Source organism: Polypterus senegalus, chromosome 12, assembly GCF_016835505.1.
Source record: "Polypterus senegalus isolate Bchr_013 chromosome 12, ASM1683550v1, whole genome shotgun sequence".
In the NCBI taxonomy this organism is placed as follows: domain Eukaryota; kingdom Metazoa; phylum Chordata; class Cladistia; order Polypteriformes; family Polypteridae; genus Polypterus; species Polypterus senegalus.
In genome coordinates, this window is record NC_053165.1 from 89,985,248 (window position 1) to 90,004,565 (window position 19,318).

Consider the following 19,318-nt stretch of genomic DNA (forward strand, 5'->3'; position numbering starts at 1 on the left):
GGGCCATCCCTCGACTTTGTTTTGTGTCTAGCATGACAGTAATGAATATTTTTAGACTTGACATCCATTTCTCCCGTGTTATAGACTTGTTCTCTCATCTCATTTGTGGCCTCATCAATGTGCTCCTTCACTGTTGTGTCTTGTACTCTGATGTCTGCAGGTCCTTGTTGTGCTGCTCACTTTTAAAGTGGCTGTTTAAAACAAATGTCGAGAGCCAGCCTCAAGTTAGGCTGACTGTTGACACTGTTTGGATCGAGTGGGAGTTGGTTATGGATACAGTGGTGATAGGAACTCCACGAACCCTTTGGAACTGTCTCTATTTCTGCATAAATATGACTTAAATGTGATCAGATGTATAGTAGTAGTAATAGTAGTAATGGTAGTAGTAGTAACAATAGTATGGTGGTAGCAGTAGATTTAGTAGTAGTGGTGGTGGTGGTGGTAATAGAAGTAGATACAGTATGAGCAATTTTAGTACTTGTAGATGTAGTAGTAATAATAGCAAAAGTAGCAGTAGTGGTAATAGTAATAGATATAATATTAGCAATAGTAGTTGTGGCATTAATACTCGTACTAGACACAGTAGTATTAATAGTAGTAACAGTGTTGGTGGTAATAGTAGTCGATATAGTATTAGTAAAAGTAGCAGTAGCATTGGTAATAGCAGTAGATATAGGATTAGTAATTGTAGTAATGGTGGTACTAGTAGTAGTTGTTATAATAGTAATAGGTATAGTATTAGTAATAGTGCTAATATGGCAATACCTATAGTAGATATAATAGTAGTAATAATAGTAACGGTAGTAGAAATGGGAGTAAATATAATAATAAAAGTAATAATGGTATTAGTATTGGTAGTAGTAATAAATATAGTATCAGTAATTGTACTAATAGGGTAATACATATAATAGATGTAATAGTAGTAATATTAGTAAAGGCAGTAGTAGTGGTAATGGGAGCAAATATAGTAATAATAGTAATAATGGTATTAGTAATAATAATAGTAGTAAATATAGTATTAGTAATAGTACTAATAGGGTAATACATATAGTAGATGTAATAGTAGCAATAATAGTAAAGGTAGTAGTAGTGGTAATGGGGTAAATATAGTAATGATAGATTAGTAATGCTAATAGTAGTAATTAGTAATGGAGATACTAGTATTAGTAATAATAACATAGGTAGTACCAGTAATTAGTATGGCAGTAGCAGCAGTAATAGGAAGCGTCTTAGTAGTAATGGTAGTAGACACAGCATTAGTAATCGGAGTAGTGACCGTAGTTTCCCTGCATGTGCAGTCAGTGTTCTATAAATCAAGTGAATTGCTCACTAGTGTGTAGTTGTGGTCATTCTCTGTGTGTGACATGATAAAGTAGCTGCTCTTCACAAGGTAGACACCTGCAAAAGTATCAAAACTAACTCTTGATTTGTTAGTCTCTGAAGGCAAGTATGAAATTTTCTTACTTCTTTTTTGAAAAAAAAAAAAAATACTTCACTTTATTTGGATTAACAAAGTATTTGAAATAAAAAATCAAAATGAAAAATGGACATATACATGATGTACCTTTAGATAAATCCCATGTCATTTGGTGCTCCACCACATGATCTAACCATTACTTGGTAGTCTGTGTTAAGTTACATCCCACCGCATTACAGTGCCTTTCCCACAGCACATACCGTAAGTGCTAAACGTTTGCCTCCATGTCCCTGTACAGCCGTCTGGGATGGGCTCGTCCCTGGGCAGGCTGAAGGTGTAACAATGGTAGTCCTGAATCGAGACCCTCTCTCTGTGTTCTCAACACGAGGCTGTTCCTTGCAAGCCTTTATGCAGCACAAGCTGCCAAGACTCTTGGGTGGCCTCGTGCATGTGGTTACCCAGGAAAAGCCCAAAATGTACTGAGAGGAACGAAAGGCCGCTCCTAGGTAAGCGCTTTCTCAGTTCTTGTTCCAGGGCATTCCCAGAAGATATGCAGTGATATTTCCCCCTGTGGGCCGCAGTATGGGCAGTGTCTTTATCTTTATGATTTTAAATGATGAAAGGCAGTCCTCCTGGGATAGCCCTTCCTTGTGACTGTTGTGAGCCCACTGGAGGCCACGTCCTCACAGATGACCGCTGCTGGGGTAGTTGGAAGGAGCCCGCCTGGTTTCAGCGTATCTTTTCCTCTAACGGGTTTGCGGACGGTCATGTAGCAAAGTTGGTATATCAAAGGCAATGTGAGAAAATCCCTCATGCGAGGTGCTCACAGGACCCCCTCTTTTTGTCTTTCAGGATGTCAACGAGCAAAACAGTATGGAGTACCCCAAGCTGTATGAGCCCGGTCAATTAAACCTCTTATTCAACAAGCATAAGTTCTTCATCTGTACAGTGCAAGGCATCTACACATCCTTTGTGCTTTTCTTTATCCCATACGGTGCTTTTATGGACAACGTGAGAGGTGATGGCTTACATATAATGGACCAGCAGTCGTTTGCTGTCACAATCGCAACATCCTTGGTGATCGTTGTTAGTGTCCAGGTAAGCTCAACCTGCTTTGTTCGTTTCGCTAATTTGTGTGAGTATCTTAAGTAAAAGTGTACCTGCCACCCTACTCGATTATAGAAGCCATTTGTTGTTCTTCTAACCTGTTTATCCAGTTTAGCATCACGATGGGCTGATGTTTATCCAGGCCGGCCCAAAGCAGGACTCTCGCCAGTCAGTTGCAGGCCACAATCCCTCACACGGGTTCAAATCAGAACATGGAGTTAGCGTAGGGCTGCGTCAGCCTGCATCTGCAAAGGGAAAAACAAAAACTTAAGAGGTTATTTCTAAGCTTTAATGGAAGGAAGGATAACGACGCAACGTTTTGACCGTATGACCGTCCTCAGGTATGCAACTGAAAAGCAACGGGCAGATAACACACTTTAGGAGGAGAAGGAAGGACTAAAGTCAGGGCAGACAAAGGAGAAGAGGTGAGAGTGGGTGAGAAGATGAAGGGAGTCTGCCATTAAGCCCTGGAGAAGTAGGTGATCCCAGACAGCGAATGAGCTGAGCTTCTCCTTGGTTTAATTTGAAAAGTGTCATTGAAGCCCTGAGAAAGAACACAAACTGAGAGATCAGCGTGGCCGCGAACGAAGGAAGTGAAGTGTCATACAACAGGCGTCGTGAGGTCTCTGATCCTAGCAGTCTGGTGGCCGTCTCTGGCTTCACCGGAGCAGGCTTCTACGCTGTGGTGTGCTGCGCTGGTGACGTCACTTAACCAAATCAATAAACAAACCCTTTTAGGACGGATGTCGACACAAGGAGCTGAGGATGGATATCAGGGGCAGAGGGCGAAAAAAAAAAAGCTGCACATGTTGGTAAAACTCACTGTTACGTTACAGGTAGGCCCTGTTTGCTTGGAGGACTGTTGGACTTGTTGACTTGACATTAAAACCCTGTGTGTGCGTGAGCAGCGTAGGGTAAGCAACGTCTAGAATGGCATTGACATCGGGCGAGGGAGCAAAAAAAAAAACGCACGGGGCAAAAATATGATTTATTTCTTTATTTATTTTGTTGCGTATTATTGCTGAATCAGACACTGACTTACCGAACTCTGATTTTGATACAAGTGATCTGGAGATTGAAAAGGAAAGTCAGGGGCCTGCAACAGCCCACCAGTCCCCAAATGATCGTAGTGCTGGACACACTCGTGGAGCAGACGCGCCAACAAAAAGGTTCGACCTGGGAGGACTACAAAGACATCGATGTGTGGGAGACAAGCTGGCAACTGGACTTCATCTTTGGAGTCAACTACTTCAAGCCGTTTCTTTGCCTATCAGCTTATGAGTGAAAGGACAAATAGATAGATAGATAGATAGATAGATAGATAGATAGATAGATAGATAGATAGATAGAAAGGCACTATATAATAGATAGATAGATAGATAGATAGATAGATAGATAGATAGATAGATAGATAGATAGATAGATAGATAGATAGATAGATAGATAGATAGATAGATAGATAGAGTAGTTGGCAGGATTAGATCGATAGATAGATAGAAGGCACTATATGATAGATAGATACTTTATTAATCCCAAGGGGAAATTCACATACTCCAGCAGCACCATACTGATAAAGAACAATATTAAATTAAAGAGTGATAACAATACAGGTAAAACAGACAATAACTTATTATACAATAATGTTAATGTTTACCCCCCCGGGTGGAATTGAAGAGTCGCATAGTGTGGGGTCTCCTCAGTCTGTCAGGAGCAGGATGGTGACAGCAGTCTGTCTCTGAAGCTGCTCCTCTGTCTGGAGGTGATCCTGTTCAGTGGATTCTCCACGATTGACAGGAGTCTGCTCAGCGCCCGTCGCTCTGCCACAGATGTCAAACTGTCCAGCTCCGTGCCTACAATAGAGCCTGCCTTCCTCACCAGTCTGTCCAGGCATGAAGCGTCCCTCTTCTTTATGCTGCCTCCCCAGCACATCACCACGTAGAAGAGGGCGCTCGTCACAACCGTCTGGTAGAACATCTGCAGCATCTTATTGCAGATGTTGAAGGACGCCAGCCTTCTAAGGAAGTACAGTCGACTCTGACCTTTCTTACACAGAGCATCAGTATTGGCAGTCCAGTCCAGTGTGTCATCCAGCTGCACTCCCAGGTATTTATAGGCCTGTACCCTCTGCTAACAGTCACCTCTGATGATCACGGGGTCCATGAGGGGCCTGGGCCTCCTAAAATCCACCACCAGCTCCTTGGAATATATGTAATAAATATGCGAATATGCCTATTGTATGGGTTCCTGGAACATAAAACAGAGTGACATCTATCATAAATAAGTATTTTGTGTTGACTTATGCGTGAAACTATTGGTTTGTGTGCTTTTTAGAAACTTCAGAACTTCAGAACTGCCTTAATTCTACGTGGCATTGATCCAACAAGCTTGAAAGCATTCTTTAGAAATGTTGGCCCATATTGATAGGACAGAATCTTGCAGTTGATGGAGATTTGTGGGATGCACATCCAGGGCAAGAAGCTCCCGTTCCACCACATCCCAAAGATGCTCTATTGGGTTGAGATCTGGTGACTGTGGGGGCCATTTTAGTACAGTGAACTCATTGTCATGTTCAAGAAACCAATTTGAAATGATTCGAGCTTTGTGACATGGTGCATTATCCTGCTGGAGTAGCCATCAGAGGATGGGTACATGGTGGTCATGAAGGGATGGACATGGTCAGAAACAATGCTCAGGTAGCCCGTGGCATTTAAACGATGCCCAATTGGCACTAAGGGGCCTAAAGTGTGCCAAGAAAACATCCCCCACACCATTACACCACCACCACCAGCCTGCACAGTGGTAACAAGGCATGATGGATCCATGTTCTCATTCTGTTTACGCCAAATTCTGATTTTTACCATTTGAATGTCTCAACAGAAATCGAGACTCGTCAGACCAGGCAACATTTTTCCAGTCTTCAACTGTCCAATTTTGGTGAGCTCGTGCAAATTGTAGCCTCTTTTTCCTATTTGTAGTGGAGATGAGTGGTACCCGGTGGGCTCTTCTGCTGTTGTAGCCCATCCGCCTCAAGGTTGTGCGTGTTGTGGCTTCACAAATGCTTTGCTGCATACCTCGGTTGTAACGAGTGGTTATTTCAGTCAAAGTTGCTCTTCTATCAGCTTGAATCAGTCGGCCCATTCTCCTCTGACCTCTAGCATCAACAAGGCATTTTCGCCACAGGACTGCCGCATACTGGATGTTTTTCCCTTTTCACACCATTCTTTGTAAACCCTAGAAATGGTTGTGCGTGAAAATCCCAGTAACTGAGCAGATTGTGAAATACTCAGACCGGCCCGCCTGGCACCAACAACCATGCCACACTCAAAATTGCTTAAATCACCTTTCTTTCCCATTCTGACATTCAGTTTGGAGTTCAGGAGATTGTCTTGACCAGGACCACACCCCTAAATGCATTGAAGCAACTGCCATGTGATTGGTTGATTAGATAATTGCATTAATGAGAAATTGAACAGGAGTTCCTAATAATCCTTTAGGTGAGTGTAAATGACGCTGTTCCTTCTGTGTCGTCGCGTCCGAGTTGGTGGGCGTGGCTCTGTGAGTTGTCGTCGTATCCAATGGTCTTGGAGTTGGTGGGCGTGGCTCCTCCCTGCGTGTGCCATAGGTGTCCCACTTGTCGGCGGCTTAGTGAATCCACGCCCCTTTTGGCATGCTTTCCATGGCTGTCTTGCCTTAGTGAATTATATATCTATATAGCTAGATAATGACAAGGTAAACAACTCACAGCTGTTAATAACGTGTGGTGAAATCGTTTATCTCAATGGCATCCCTAGTGGAATTACTGGTATTTATCAAAATGGTTATCCTGCCTTTACTGTCCAGTCACCCTAGTTGTCCAAGACCTGGAACATCAAAACTAAAAAAAACAGGACATGCTGCTCGACGAAAACAGTTTTCAGATTTGAAGTTAGCAAGTGAAACCTGGTAATGTAAATGTGAAAGACTCCCAGTAGCAGAATGCTTGTTGACCAGTGTAATTAGCCCTGAAAGAGTTAATTAAAAGGGTGGGATACACTCTGGACCCCCTGGAGGTCGTAGCAAAGGAGAGAATGAAAACAAAACTGAGTGCCATTATGAACAACGCTACACAGGCCCTCTCTGACTCCAAGACTCAGGAGTTTTAGCCAACAAACTATTCAGCAGAAGTGTGTCAGGAAACATGACTTGGGGGTCCTTTATACCAACGGCAGCACACCTCACTATAAATGCCAAGCCAGAAATTTTATTTTTCATTTTCTTTGTTTTTTTTCCATTGTTCACACCGTAGTGTGTGTGTCTGTACTGTTTATGTTTCTATTTATGTATTTAATGAGCTTCATTAAAAGCCAGATTTCCACATGGTGGCACATATCTGTCTTTGTCTCTGAATGGGTGGCCACTTTCTCCAAGAAATGCAGTAAATAAGATTTTTAGAGTCCCGTTGTTTAATATTGAATTTACCAGAGGGACCGCATACCAGGTTATTGTTGGTGACATATCTTCAAGTGACACAGTGGCTCCTGTCACAGCTCAAAGTGCCTGGTGAGGAATGAGGCTCTCCTCTGTGTAGCGAGCTGTAGATGACAAGTTAGCTTCAGTTAGGTGGTCAATGAAAGGAAATCAAGAGAGCGTTAGGGCAAAAAAGGCTCCAGTGGAAGGATCAGTCTGCAAAATGGGGATATTTTGTTTGATGATCTGTGGGAGAGACAGAGGGTTAGGACAGAATGGGAGGACCAACGGGGTGTGGATTTCATCATTGGGGTTCCTCTTGGAATGGATGATATGAGGTCTACTCCTGGCTGGATTAAGGGCCCTGTGCACAATATGAGAAGGGTATCCTCTATCGAAGAAGAGTACTTCTCACCTCATCACTGCAGAGGTGGTGAAGTCTGAGGAGTTCTGAAACTGGTCGGCAGTTTTTAGTATTCCAGGGATGGAAGGAGCCATAGAGAAGGTAACTGTGTGAGGCCGTTGGTTTGTGATAGACAGAGCTTTATTTCCAGGAAAGCTGAAAGGCTGATATCAAAAACTGGTCATCCGAAAACCTGAGCGATGGATGGAAACTATTAAAAACATTAATGAGTTCCTGTAGCTGGCTTCTAGAACAGGAGTTGGCACCAACACAATTGGTGATAACCTGGGTAGGAAGAACAGGCACAATCTTCCACCCATTCGACAAAGACGTTGGCACAGCTAGGGCCCATTCTAGTGCCCACTGCAACTCCACTGATCTGCTGAATAATGTTGTTATCAGAAGAGAAGGCATTGAGGGTAAGAACCAGTTCTGCCAGCTCGCTGATGGAGTTTGAGACAGGATCCTGTCCTGGAGGTTTGTTTAATGGCTGTCTGAGACCTTCATTGTGAGGGAGGACTGTGAACAGCGAGGTGCTGTGCAGGGCCATGAAACCTAAGGCTGTCCAACAACTGCAGCGCGCGTACAGAAGCGGAGCACATCAGAAAATGCTACTTAGAGCGATTGATGTCTCTGCACAGTGACACCTACTGGTGAAAAGTACAAATAGTGAATTGCCTTTGTGTTTTTGTTCACATTGTTGTAGTTTTATAATTATAAACAATATATGGCAGATGTATATATATGTTATAATCCTATAATTAGTATATGTTTTATATTTAGAAACAATACATGGTATATATATATATGTTATAATCCTATAATTATTATATGTTTAATATTTATAAACAAAACATGGTGTATATATATATTTTATAATCCTATAATTATTATATGTTTTATATTTATAAACAATACACGGCATATATATATATTTTATAAACCTATAATTATTATATGTTATATATTTATAAGCAATACACGGCATGTACTGTATATATATATATATATATTTTATAAACCTATGATTATTATATGTGTTATATTTATAAACAATACATGATATATATATACAGTATGTTATAATCCATCCATCCATCCATCCATTGTCTAACCCGCTGAATCCGAACAGGGTCACGGGGGTCTGCTGGAGCCAATCCCAGCCAACACAGGGCACAAGGCAGGAACCAATCCTGGGCAGGGTGCCAACCCACCGCAGGACACACACAAACACACCCACACACCAAGCACACACTAGGGCCAAGTTAGAATCACCAATCCACCTAACCTGCATGTCTTTGGATTGTGGGAGGAAACCGGGGCGCCCGGAGGAAACCCACGCAGACACGGGGAGAACATGCAAACTCCACGCAGGGAGGACCTGGGAAGCGAACCCGGGTCTCCTAACTGCGAGGCAGCAGCACTACCACTGCGCCACCGTGCCGCCCATGTTATAATCCTATAACTATTATATGTGTCATATTTATAAACAATACATTGAAGCCGTGTATATTTTATAATTCTAATCAATATCTGGAATATGAATGACAGTAATGTATATTTTTGTGTGTGTTCTTTCAGATCGGATTAGACACCAACTACTGGACGGCGGTCAATCATTTTTTTATATGGGGCAGTGTGGCAGTTTATTTTTCCATTTTATTCTTCTTGCACAGCGATGGAATTTTTGACATGTTTCCCAGTCAGTTTCCCTTTGTTGGTGAGTCTTGTTGGTGACCTCTGCCCGTTTGTCCATTTCAAGCGCAGTGCCATTGTGCCACAGCTTTAAGAATATCAGTCTGTTGTCTGACTCTCAATTCGGTCTCATGAATCAGCACTCGGAATGAAATGCCTTTAACCATCCATCCATCTTCACACCTATGTATTCCACAATATGTAGGGCAGCACTGGGCACCCTAGACGGGATGCCAGTGCATCACAGGGCACAGCCATACTTGCTCATAATGATTTATTAGAGTTGTCAGTTAGCCTACCCTGAATTTTTATGGGATGTGGAGGGGAAACCAAAGAATCAAACGCTAACTTTTAGCCACACAGGAAGAACAAAATACAGACAGACAGAGAGCAGTGAGGTCACATCACTGACCAGGATGCCACTGCCCTATGCACTTCAAGTTTAGGAGAGCTGACCAATGCAGGCGCAATTGATGTTCTGATATCTCGAAACGTAAAACCATTTCAAGACGTCAAATGTATAGAACTTTTGTGAGAGTCTCTTAAGATTTTTTAGTTCAGGGTCACAGCAAACCAATATCAAGGCAGGAACCAAACCTGCATGCATGCCCATCCATCACAGGGCACACTCATAAAGTACCAGTCATTCTAAACTGCCAGCTGAAACTGAGGTACCTGGAGGAAGTCGACATGGATGCAGTGAGAATGTGTAATCTCCGTACTGGCAGGAAACTGAACCCAAGTCTCTAGAGCCATAAGGAAGCAGCTGGCAGTGCCGACCCACTCTGTCACCCAAATACATTTCATAATATCTTAAAGTAGAGTTAAGAACTTCCTGAAAAGGCTGTTCACAGTAGCCTGGTACTGTATGTGTGGCACACTATGCATGGACACCCCTCCAAATGATTGCATTCACAATGCCATTGACAAACATTGGCAGCAGAATGGATCGTACTGAAGAGCTGAGTGACTTGAAACATGGCACTGTCATTGGATGCCATCTTTGCCACAAGTCAGTACCTTCAATTTCCGCTCTGCTAGAGCTGTAGGTGCTAATAGAGCGAAGGGAAAACGTCGAGGAGCAGCAACAGCTCAGTCACAAAGTGGTTGACCATGCAAACTCACGGAGCGGGACCACTGAGTGCTGAAGTTCAAAGCAAGTAAAAACTGCCTACCTTCTGTGGCATCCCTCCCAGCAGAGTGCCAGTCTGTCTCAGGAATTAACACGAGTACTAGAACTGTCCATCACGAGCTTCATGAAATGAGCAGCTGCACATAAGCCAAAGATCATTATGTGCAATGCCAAGTGTCGCCATTGGACTCTGGGGTGAGGAATCACGCTTCACTATCTGCCAGTCTGATAGATGAATCTTGGTCTGGCTGATGCCAGGCGAATGCTCTCCCTGGGACCACATAATGCCCCTTGTAAACTTTAGTGGAGGAGGTAGTGTACATAATGGTCTGCGGCTCTTTGTTAGGGTTTGGGTTCACCCCCTTGTTTCCAGTGAAGGGTCCCGTTAACGCAAAGACATTTTAGACAATTGCGTACTTCCGACTTTGTGGCAACAGTTCCTGGAAGGCCTGTTTCTATTCCAGTGTGACGGTGCCCCCCTAAGCCCAAAGCCAGCTAATACAATCAGCTATTACAGAGAAAGGAAAGTCAGTTTTGGAAGTGTATTAAAATTCATAGGACGTCAAAGTGAGATATCTCAAAAAGCACTCGCCAGGCCTAGAAGTGGACAACAGATCATTGTGAGGTACATTTCATTGATTTTTTTTAATTCTCTATCGAATGTGAAACACGGAGTAAAATTTTGAACGCGATTCAGAGACGTCTCTCAAGTGAATTTAGCACATCAATATGTAAATTTGTTATTTGGCGTCCTGTGGCTTCCAGTAATCAGTGTTGATCCGTGACAGTCCTTGAAACAGACGAGTCCCACACACTTCCAGGCTGCTAAGTAGAATCTCTGTTTTTCAGGAATTGCTCGCAACTCCTTATCCCAGAAGAGCGTCTGGCTGGTCATCCTGCTGACCACTGCGGTGTGTGTCATGCCGGTGGTGGCTCTGAGGTTCCTGAGGATTGACTTGAATCCCACGTTGACAGATAAGGTATGGTGTTTGTCATTCCCACTTACTCCATCTTGAAATCTTCCATCATGCAGACAAGATGTGTTTTGAGATTGGAAGCCAGGCAGGTACATGGAGAAGAATCAAACTGCCGGTGTACTCCGTGGAGCAGCAGACGGGGTTGCTGACATTTTTTACGTCCTGATAAAGTAGGCCACTGGATCTCAGTAATGTGTCCCTGCAACAGAAGGTCTGCTGTTCTTCTTCAGTCTTAGGTAGAAATGCACCAAAGACCCTGAGCAGATTCCTCCACAGAGCTGTGTCTGGAGATCTTTTTTTGTAGTTTGCTGCTGTGCTCTTAAGAATTAAAAACACAAAAATGTTTTGATGAAAACGGGCCAATCAGCCAAATATATCCATCCATCCATTATCCAACCCGCTATATCCTAACTACAGGGTCACTAGAGCCAATCCCAGCCAACACAGGGCACAAGGCAGGAAACAAACCCCGGGCACAGCGCCAGCCCACCGCAGAGCCAAATATATACTGCTCAAAAAATGAAAGGCCCACTTTTGAATGAGAGTATAGCATCGAGTCACTGACATTTGTGGGCTATTGATCTGGTCAGTGAAGGAGCAGAGGGGTTTGTTCATCAGTTTCAGCTGCTTTGGTGCACTAGAGGGGCAGCAATGAGACGACCCCCAAACAGGAATGAACGGGTTAACAGGTGGAGGCCACTGACATTTTTCCCTCCTCATCTGTTTTGTCACTCGTTTTGTGTTTGGCTACGCTCCGTGTCACTACTGGTAGCATGAGGCGATACCTGGACCCTACAGAGGTGGCACAGGTAGTCCAACTTCTCCAGGATGGCAGGCACATCAATACGTGCCATTGCCAGAAGGTTTGCTGTGTGTCCCAGCACAGTCTAAAGGGCATGGAGGAGATTCCAGGAGACAGGCAGTTCCTCTAGGAGAGCTGGACAGGGCCCCTCGTAGAAGTTCCTTAACCCATCAGCAGGACCCACCGGTATCTACTGCTTTGGGCAAGGAGGAACAGGATGAGCACTGGCAGAGCCTACAAAATGACCTCCAGCAGGCAGGCCACTGGTGTGAATGTCTCTGACCAAACAATCAGAAACAGACTTCAGACGTCCTCTAATGGGCACCGTGGAGCTCGATTGGCATTTGCCATCGAATACCAGAATTGGCAGGTCCACAACTGGCGCCCTGTGCTTTTCACAGATGACAGCAGGTTCACCCTGAGCACATGTGACAGACGTGAAAGGGTCTGGAGAAGCCGTGGAGAACGTTATGCTGTCTGTAACATTGTTCAGCATGGCCGGTTTGGTGGTGGGTCAGTGATGGTATATCTGGGGAGGCATATCCATGGAGGGACACACAGACCTCTACAGGCTAGACAACGACACCTTGACTGCCATTAGGTATCAGGGGGACCCATTGTCAGACCCTATGCTGGTGCAGTGGCTCCTGGGTTCCTCCTGTTGCACGACAATGCCCAGCTGGCCTCAAGTGGCGAGAGTATGCAGGCAGTTCCTGGAGGATGAAGGGGTTGATACCATTGACTGGCCCCCACGCTCACTCACCTGACCTCAATCCAATAGAACACCTCTGGGTGGGACATTATGTTTCGGTCCATCCGACGCCTCAGACTGTCCAGGAGATCAGTGATGCCCTGGTCCAGTTCTGGGAGGAGATCCTCCGGGACACCAACCGTCGTCTCATTAGGACGTTGTCAGACATGCATACAAGCATGTGGGGATACAAACTACTGAGTATGATTTGGAGTTGCTGCAATGACATTTCAGCCAAATGGACGAGCCTGCCTGCCACATCATTTCTTTAACAATTTGATTTTCAGGGTGTCTTTGAATTCAGCCCTCTGTAGGTTGATCATTCTCATTTCCATCACACGATGTGCCACCCTTTCGTTCCTCACACATCACCATATCAGTCCATATCTGTAGAGATAGCCAGCAGGATTTGTTTTCCCCATTGAGATCTGATTTGTTTTCAAAGTGTTCCTGTAATTTGAGTTTAGTTGATCAATTTCCACTTCCCAAGCATTTCTGATCATTTCTGTTTTCCTTGCAGGTGCGACACATGCAGCAGGCCAGAAGAAAGCAGCGTCCACTGGAGCACAACTTCAAGCGCGTCCGCAGGACAAGCTCCAGGCGCTCAGCCTATGCCTTTGCACACCAGGAGGGCTACGGAGAACTGATTACCTCTGGCAAGAATATGAAGGGCACCAGCCACTTCTCAATGACGCCAGGGGGTCGCATCCAGAACAGTACCAGCTGGATTGAGAATCTCCTTAAGAAACGGACAGACCCCACAGGTGCTGACAGGACCCCCAAGCAGCAACACCAGTAGCGGCGTGCCTCCGCTTCCAGAAGAGTCTGTCTTTTGCACTGTGCTTGGACGGTGCCTTGCCATCAGGAGATGGACCCCAGAGCATGAGAGTCCAGTCCTTGGAATTCCATGTGCCATCTTCACGAGGGGTTCTGTGATAAAATGGAGAAACAAATTCAGGAATGTCACGAGAGAGGTGGCACTGGGGTAGAATTCTCATGCTGTCGGTCGCCGGGCAGGAGAACTCACAGCAGATGGGTTGGGTGGGATGCTGTGACACAACTCCGCTCTGGACCTGAAGCTTTGAGCCCTGGCAGAGCACACTTAACCATCAACTCCCCTCGATGCCTTTACTTTGGGGTCCTTACTTGGATTATCAACATGTGGTAACTGGATAGCCCTCATTTCAATGAGGACCAATCTCGTATCCTTCTGGTTTTGGGTTTGGGGATGTAAACCTACATCCATTAGTGCAGCACACATTGATTGTCAGACCTGTTTGAGGATCTTCTCCTCACCCTTCAGTTAGGGCACAGAGCCTGTATTTTTGACTCTTGTTACCCAATGAGCCCTTGTTTGTCTGAGAAACCCCACTTGTAGAGTTGGGTTGGGTGGGGGACCCTCATGACACACCTCCACTCAGGACATGAACGCGTGGCCTTCGGTACAGCACACGTTGAATGTCAAGCATGGTTGAGTTTCCACCACCGCCGATGTCATGTGGAAAATGGTAACCATCACGTCACTGGAAACCCTCCTCGTATCCTTTGGAGCAGGGTTGGATTTAGCAAGAAGTCTTTCCACCTCTCCATTTGAGATGTGAACCTCCTGCCCTAGAGCGCAGCGCACACAGAATATCAGATCTACTCAAGTGTCAAGTGTCCACTCAGTAATGATCTTTTGAGTTTGTAACAAGTGGCAAATGACCAACTCTCTCTTCACTGGGAACCAGTCTGGAATTTTTCTGAAGCTGGGTTGGGTGGGCAGTCTGGGTGTGACTCCATGGTCCACTTGAGTATCGACCTGCTGCATCTCTCTTATGGTCGTCATCTTCCTATTAACTTGTGGTGAAAGGTGATCTCTTGTTTAATAAGGGACCAGCCATGTGTGGTTCTGAATTTGATTGGGAGCAATTCACACGTCCATTTAGGATGTAAATCTAAAGACTTTGCTGCAGCCCACCCTAAATGTCAGATCCACTTGAGCCAACCAGTGCCCTTCTATTGGGTTTGTCACCTCGGTTATCAGCAAGTGAGGTACGGTCAGCCCTTATTTCTGTAGACTCCAATCTTGCATTCAGGTGGAGTTTTTGTTTTCAGAGGAACTCGGGCTTATGACACACCTCCACTCAAGGCGCAGTAACAAGTGAATGTCGAGACCACTCGAGAATCGCCTCATGGTTCCTCTGTAGGGATCACCTGCAAAAATGGCATGCGGTAAAAGGTCATTGTTCACCTCACTGCTGTTAAATATTGTATTCTTGTGGAGGTTCTTGAGCATTGAGTCGGTATTATTACTTATCACCGTTTCAGATGCGGATTTGTAAGGTAAACATTGAACGCCAAGGCCATTTGAGAATCGGATTATGGCTCTCCTCTGTTGGGGTCGCCTGAATGCAGGGCCGGTGCCACCATTATGGAAAATCAGACTTTCGATCATAAGGGAGGATAACCCATCCACACAGGTTAGCTACCGAACAGTCGGTTGCCACACTAATAAGCTTTGGCCTTGAGCGGAAAATAACTAGCACTGGCACTCCTGGATGGTTGACTTTGCGGTGAAAGGTCAGCATTCATTTCACTGGGGTCAAATCTCGTATTCTTGTGGAGTTTTTTAAGAGGAAGTTGTCATTATTAGACGCCTCCACTCAGGATGTGAACACTGGTTGTTACAAGCAACGATTTAGAGGAACCAAAAAGACCAGGAGATGATCTCTTAGCCAGAGATGTAATCGGGGAAAGCAAAGAGACCCACCCAGGTGATCATAGCAAACAAAGTCAAAACACAGGATGTTATTTAAAAGTCGGAAGACAAAGCAAAAGTTAGGAACTGTTGTATCGTGGAGACAAAAGAAAGGACAGGGGTTACAGAGGAGTTGTACACAGTGACAGGCAAAACCAAAAATGAAAGAAAACCAAGTGTCAAAACCTCATGGTCGAAAATCAGAAGCGAAAATAAAGTCTTAAGAACTTGAATCACACAATCGAACCTTGATTTTGTTTTTTTTTTTTTGAGAAATCCGTAACCTTGGACAATCAAGTAATGCCAGAAATGGACTTTTATACCTCATGACCCCTAACGTTGCTCCGTTCCTGAGTGACCACATAGTAACTGATAAACAAAACTACACAAAATGGTGAGGCTAGAAGGAAACAAATGATTAATATATACTTTAAAACAACCACAAACATCGAGAATCACTAGCATGACCTCAAAAATGTATAAAGTGAAGTAAATCAGGTGAAAGGATGACAAAATAACAGCACAGAAGAACCAATAATGACAACAATCAGAAAACAAACCTACCGCTCGGGCAAACTGGAAACATAAGTGAGCTGCAGTAGACAAACGAGACATTATGTATGCACAGGGTGGATGTAATTAGGGAGAATAGTGAAGAGTTACGATCAGTAATGAAATTCAAGATGGCCGTCTTTTATTACGTCAAGCGTGAAGGAATCGGCCAGGTGCGCTCTATCAGTTCTCTGTAGACAACTGACTAAGATAACAAAGCAGTGGCCTTAAATAAAGGGGGTTCATTTGCATAATGCAGTGTAAGCAGCAGTTCAGTTTCCACCAATCAGAATCTAAGTAAATGGTATATTCAAATGCTTTAGTATTATCTGGACGTCCCAAAACTGTTAAAACAAATTAAAAGTCTTTAACATGCACATATTCATCCCTAAAGAGAAACTTCTTATTTAAAAATGAAATGTTTTTAATTATAATTATCCCATCATTCCCTTGGTGACTGTTCTGGACATGACTGGTGCAGAAATTTTGGGTTGCAAAGGACAGACGCAACCTGAACACTCATAAATTCACACAGTAATAGCAAAATACAAAGATATTCTTTCTGAATGTTTCCACCAGAGTCACGTATAGGAAACTCGTCACATTTTCACAGTGACATCTTCGTGGTGTCATTGTCATGACGATGCGTCTCGGGAGCAGCATGTAATCAAAACGGTAAATCAAATTGACTTTCTCGGATAAGGTCAAAAATGAAAAATAATTCACCAAAAATGGAATCCTTTAGTTGACTGAATTTAAGGCGTACAAACGTGTGAATATCCCCCGTCAAGAGAATCGGACCCCGTTAGGATCATGATTTGGATTAATGACTTGTGAGTAAAGTTTGCCATTCACTTCACTAGGGTCCAGTCTCGGAAACAGTGGGCCTTCGCTTCCCCGGAGACCTGGGGTGTATCCTTATGAATTTAGAGAGGTGAAGCCACCACACATCTACACTTATGGACCTTTGGAATTCCTCAGTGCTATTCAGTCATTGCCACCTCAGTTATTAACATGTCATAATGGGGCAGCCATCTTATCAATGGAGACCAATCCAACATCCTTGTGGATTTAGACTCTGTTGTCCTCGCCGCAGCTCACAGTGCCATGTCCACTCAAGTCTGCCCAACCGTTGGGGGCATCAAGTGGAAGATTAGTTTCGTTGAGGACCAATCTTGTATTTCTGGAGTTATGGCCTAAATCTCCTGAACACCTCCATTCTGTAGTTGAGCTTGCAGCCCAAACTGAATGTGAAGCCCACTCAAGTATTTCCTGGCTGCTATTCTCTTGAGGTCATTGACAAATTGAGGAATGGTTAGCTCTAATCTCTTTTGGTGGGGGTCACGCATGCATTTCTGGGGAGGGGTGACACTGTATCCTCCGATCTAAATGGAGGTCCATCCTGGTATTCGCTGAGTGCCTTTCCATTGGGATTGTCACCACTTGTGGTAACTTCACTTCACTGAGGACCAGTGTGATGGGAGATACTACACACCCGCACCCAAAATGTGAACCTAAATTCAGGGCTGAGCCCCTCTGAGTAGGCATTCACTAATCATTCATTGTGGTCTTCACCAGCATGTTTGAGCTGCTGTAGCTGGTCAGGCCTTGTTTCAATGGGGTGTAATCTTCTGTCCACCTTGGTTTGTGGAGACCTCAGGAAAGGAAATTCTGATTTGGGCCCACTTGAACTACATCATTTTTTTACTTTTCTTTTATTGGCAGGTGTCATGGGGTTTTGTACTTTACATTCCATCCAAAAATAAAGCATCGACCTTGACCGACCAGTCGCCGTCCCCCGTCATTCACATCCAGATTAGAGCCTGTCTGCTCTCGATGTACGCCATGATGATCATCTCAAGTGAGCTGCTGTTAGAACAGACAGTGATGCCAATATGCCCGTCCACTTTCCAATGATTGACAGGCTTCCTGTCCAGTCATCTTGGTAGGATTTCATTTTCTGGACAAACTAAGCCCCAAAATGATGAAGTAATGCATGAGGAGAACAAAGGGGGGCATCCTAAGGAGGGTATATCCAATATCCACACTACTAAATTTTCATTTAACAAAAGTGCTTTTAAATTAAAATGATCTCCGTCCACACTTGCATCTTCACGTTGTCTGCAAAAGTATTTTCGTCCACACCATAATTTATTGAAGTAGGGGTCACGGGTTGTCACCTTTTGGGTCGTACAGAGTCGGCATTTAACGTCGGAATCGATGTGGAAGGGTCGCATACAGTTTGCTAATTACCTGCTAAGTATGCTTGTCCAATCAACAACTATAGATTTTGTAATTAGTAGATTTATATTAAAAGATCATTTTAGCAAATCCATCCAGCCATTTTTTCCAACCGCTTTCTCCATTATGCAGTCGCAGGGAGACTAGGCCTTTCTTTGTAGCCTCAAGTGCAAGGCAACTGCCAACTCTGAGTGGGATACCACTGAGCACATTTTGAGGTGCCAGTTAACTTTGGCATCTTTGGTGTATGGGGGGGAGATGGGGGCATGGTAGTGGGCACAGAAGGAGTATCTGGAGAAAAGTCACACTGGCACAGAGAGACATGCACACTCCACACAGACTGTCACTAGCCTGGCATTTGAACCCTGATATGAACTGGAGACTTTGGATACTTGTTAAGATTCTGGAAAAAGGAAATGTTTAAAGAAACACCTGACGTGGTGGAATGAGAGTAGGAAAGAACCGTCATGAGCTGGTGGGACAAACACTTAGAGGAAAAGTCGGCTTCTAATGGAGAGAAAAGTGAGAATGAAAATCCAACTAAAATCTAGATAGATAGATACATTAATATCTATCTATCAAAGTATAGTAGGCAGGAGAGATAGATAGATAGATAGATAGATAGATAGATAGATAGATAGATAGATAGATAGATAGATAGATAGATAGATAGATAGATAGATATTAATTTTAGTATAGTAGGCAGGATAGATAGATAAATAGATAGATAGATAGATAGATAGATAGATAGATAGATAGATAGATAGATAGATAGATAGATAGATAGATAGATAGATAGATAGATAGATAGATGCACCCTTAGCTCTCTAGACTACACCAACACTTAATGCTTCTGTTTTCTTCCCCGCATGCATGTGGCCTGAGGGTGGGCTGCACAGCATCTCGGGTCCCTGCCTTATTTCTGTGTTGATGAAGAAGGAAGATGCTCCCCACATTTTTGGGTTCCTCGTGTCCTTTGTCGTTGCCTTTGTCACTGCCTCGGTTCTCCTCGCCTCCCCGTCACTCGTCAGCTCTCTGTCAGGCTCTTTTCCATG

At 44.1% G+C, this 19,318-nt stretch overlaps 1 protein-coding gene across 3 annotated transcripts in view; it reads left to right on the forward strand.

The window, feature by feature from the left end:
• atp8b4 (ATPase phospholipid transporting 8B4) overlaps positions 1 to 18,874 on the forward strand; it is a 248,513-nt gene extending 229,639 nt beyond the window's left edge. For all 3 annotated transcript variants that reach the window (XM_039772860.1, XM_039772859.1, XM_039772861.1), the window contains 4 exons: positions 2,270 to 2,515; positions 8,955 to 9,093; positions 11,050 to 11,180; positions 13,251 to 18,874. In XM_039772860.1, coding sequence (XP_039628794.1) covers positions 2,270 to 2,515; positions 8,955 to 9,093; positions 11,050 to 11,180; positions 13,251 to 13,529 — 795 coding nt within the window. In that variant the 3' untranslated portion in view covers positions 13,530 to 18,874. The remainder of the gene's footprint in view (positions 1 to 2,269; positions 2,516 to 8,954; positions 9,094 to 11,049; positions 11,181 to 13,250) is intronic.
• The last annotated feature ends 444 nt before the right edge of the window (positions 18,875 to 19,318 follow it).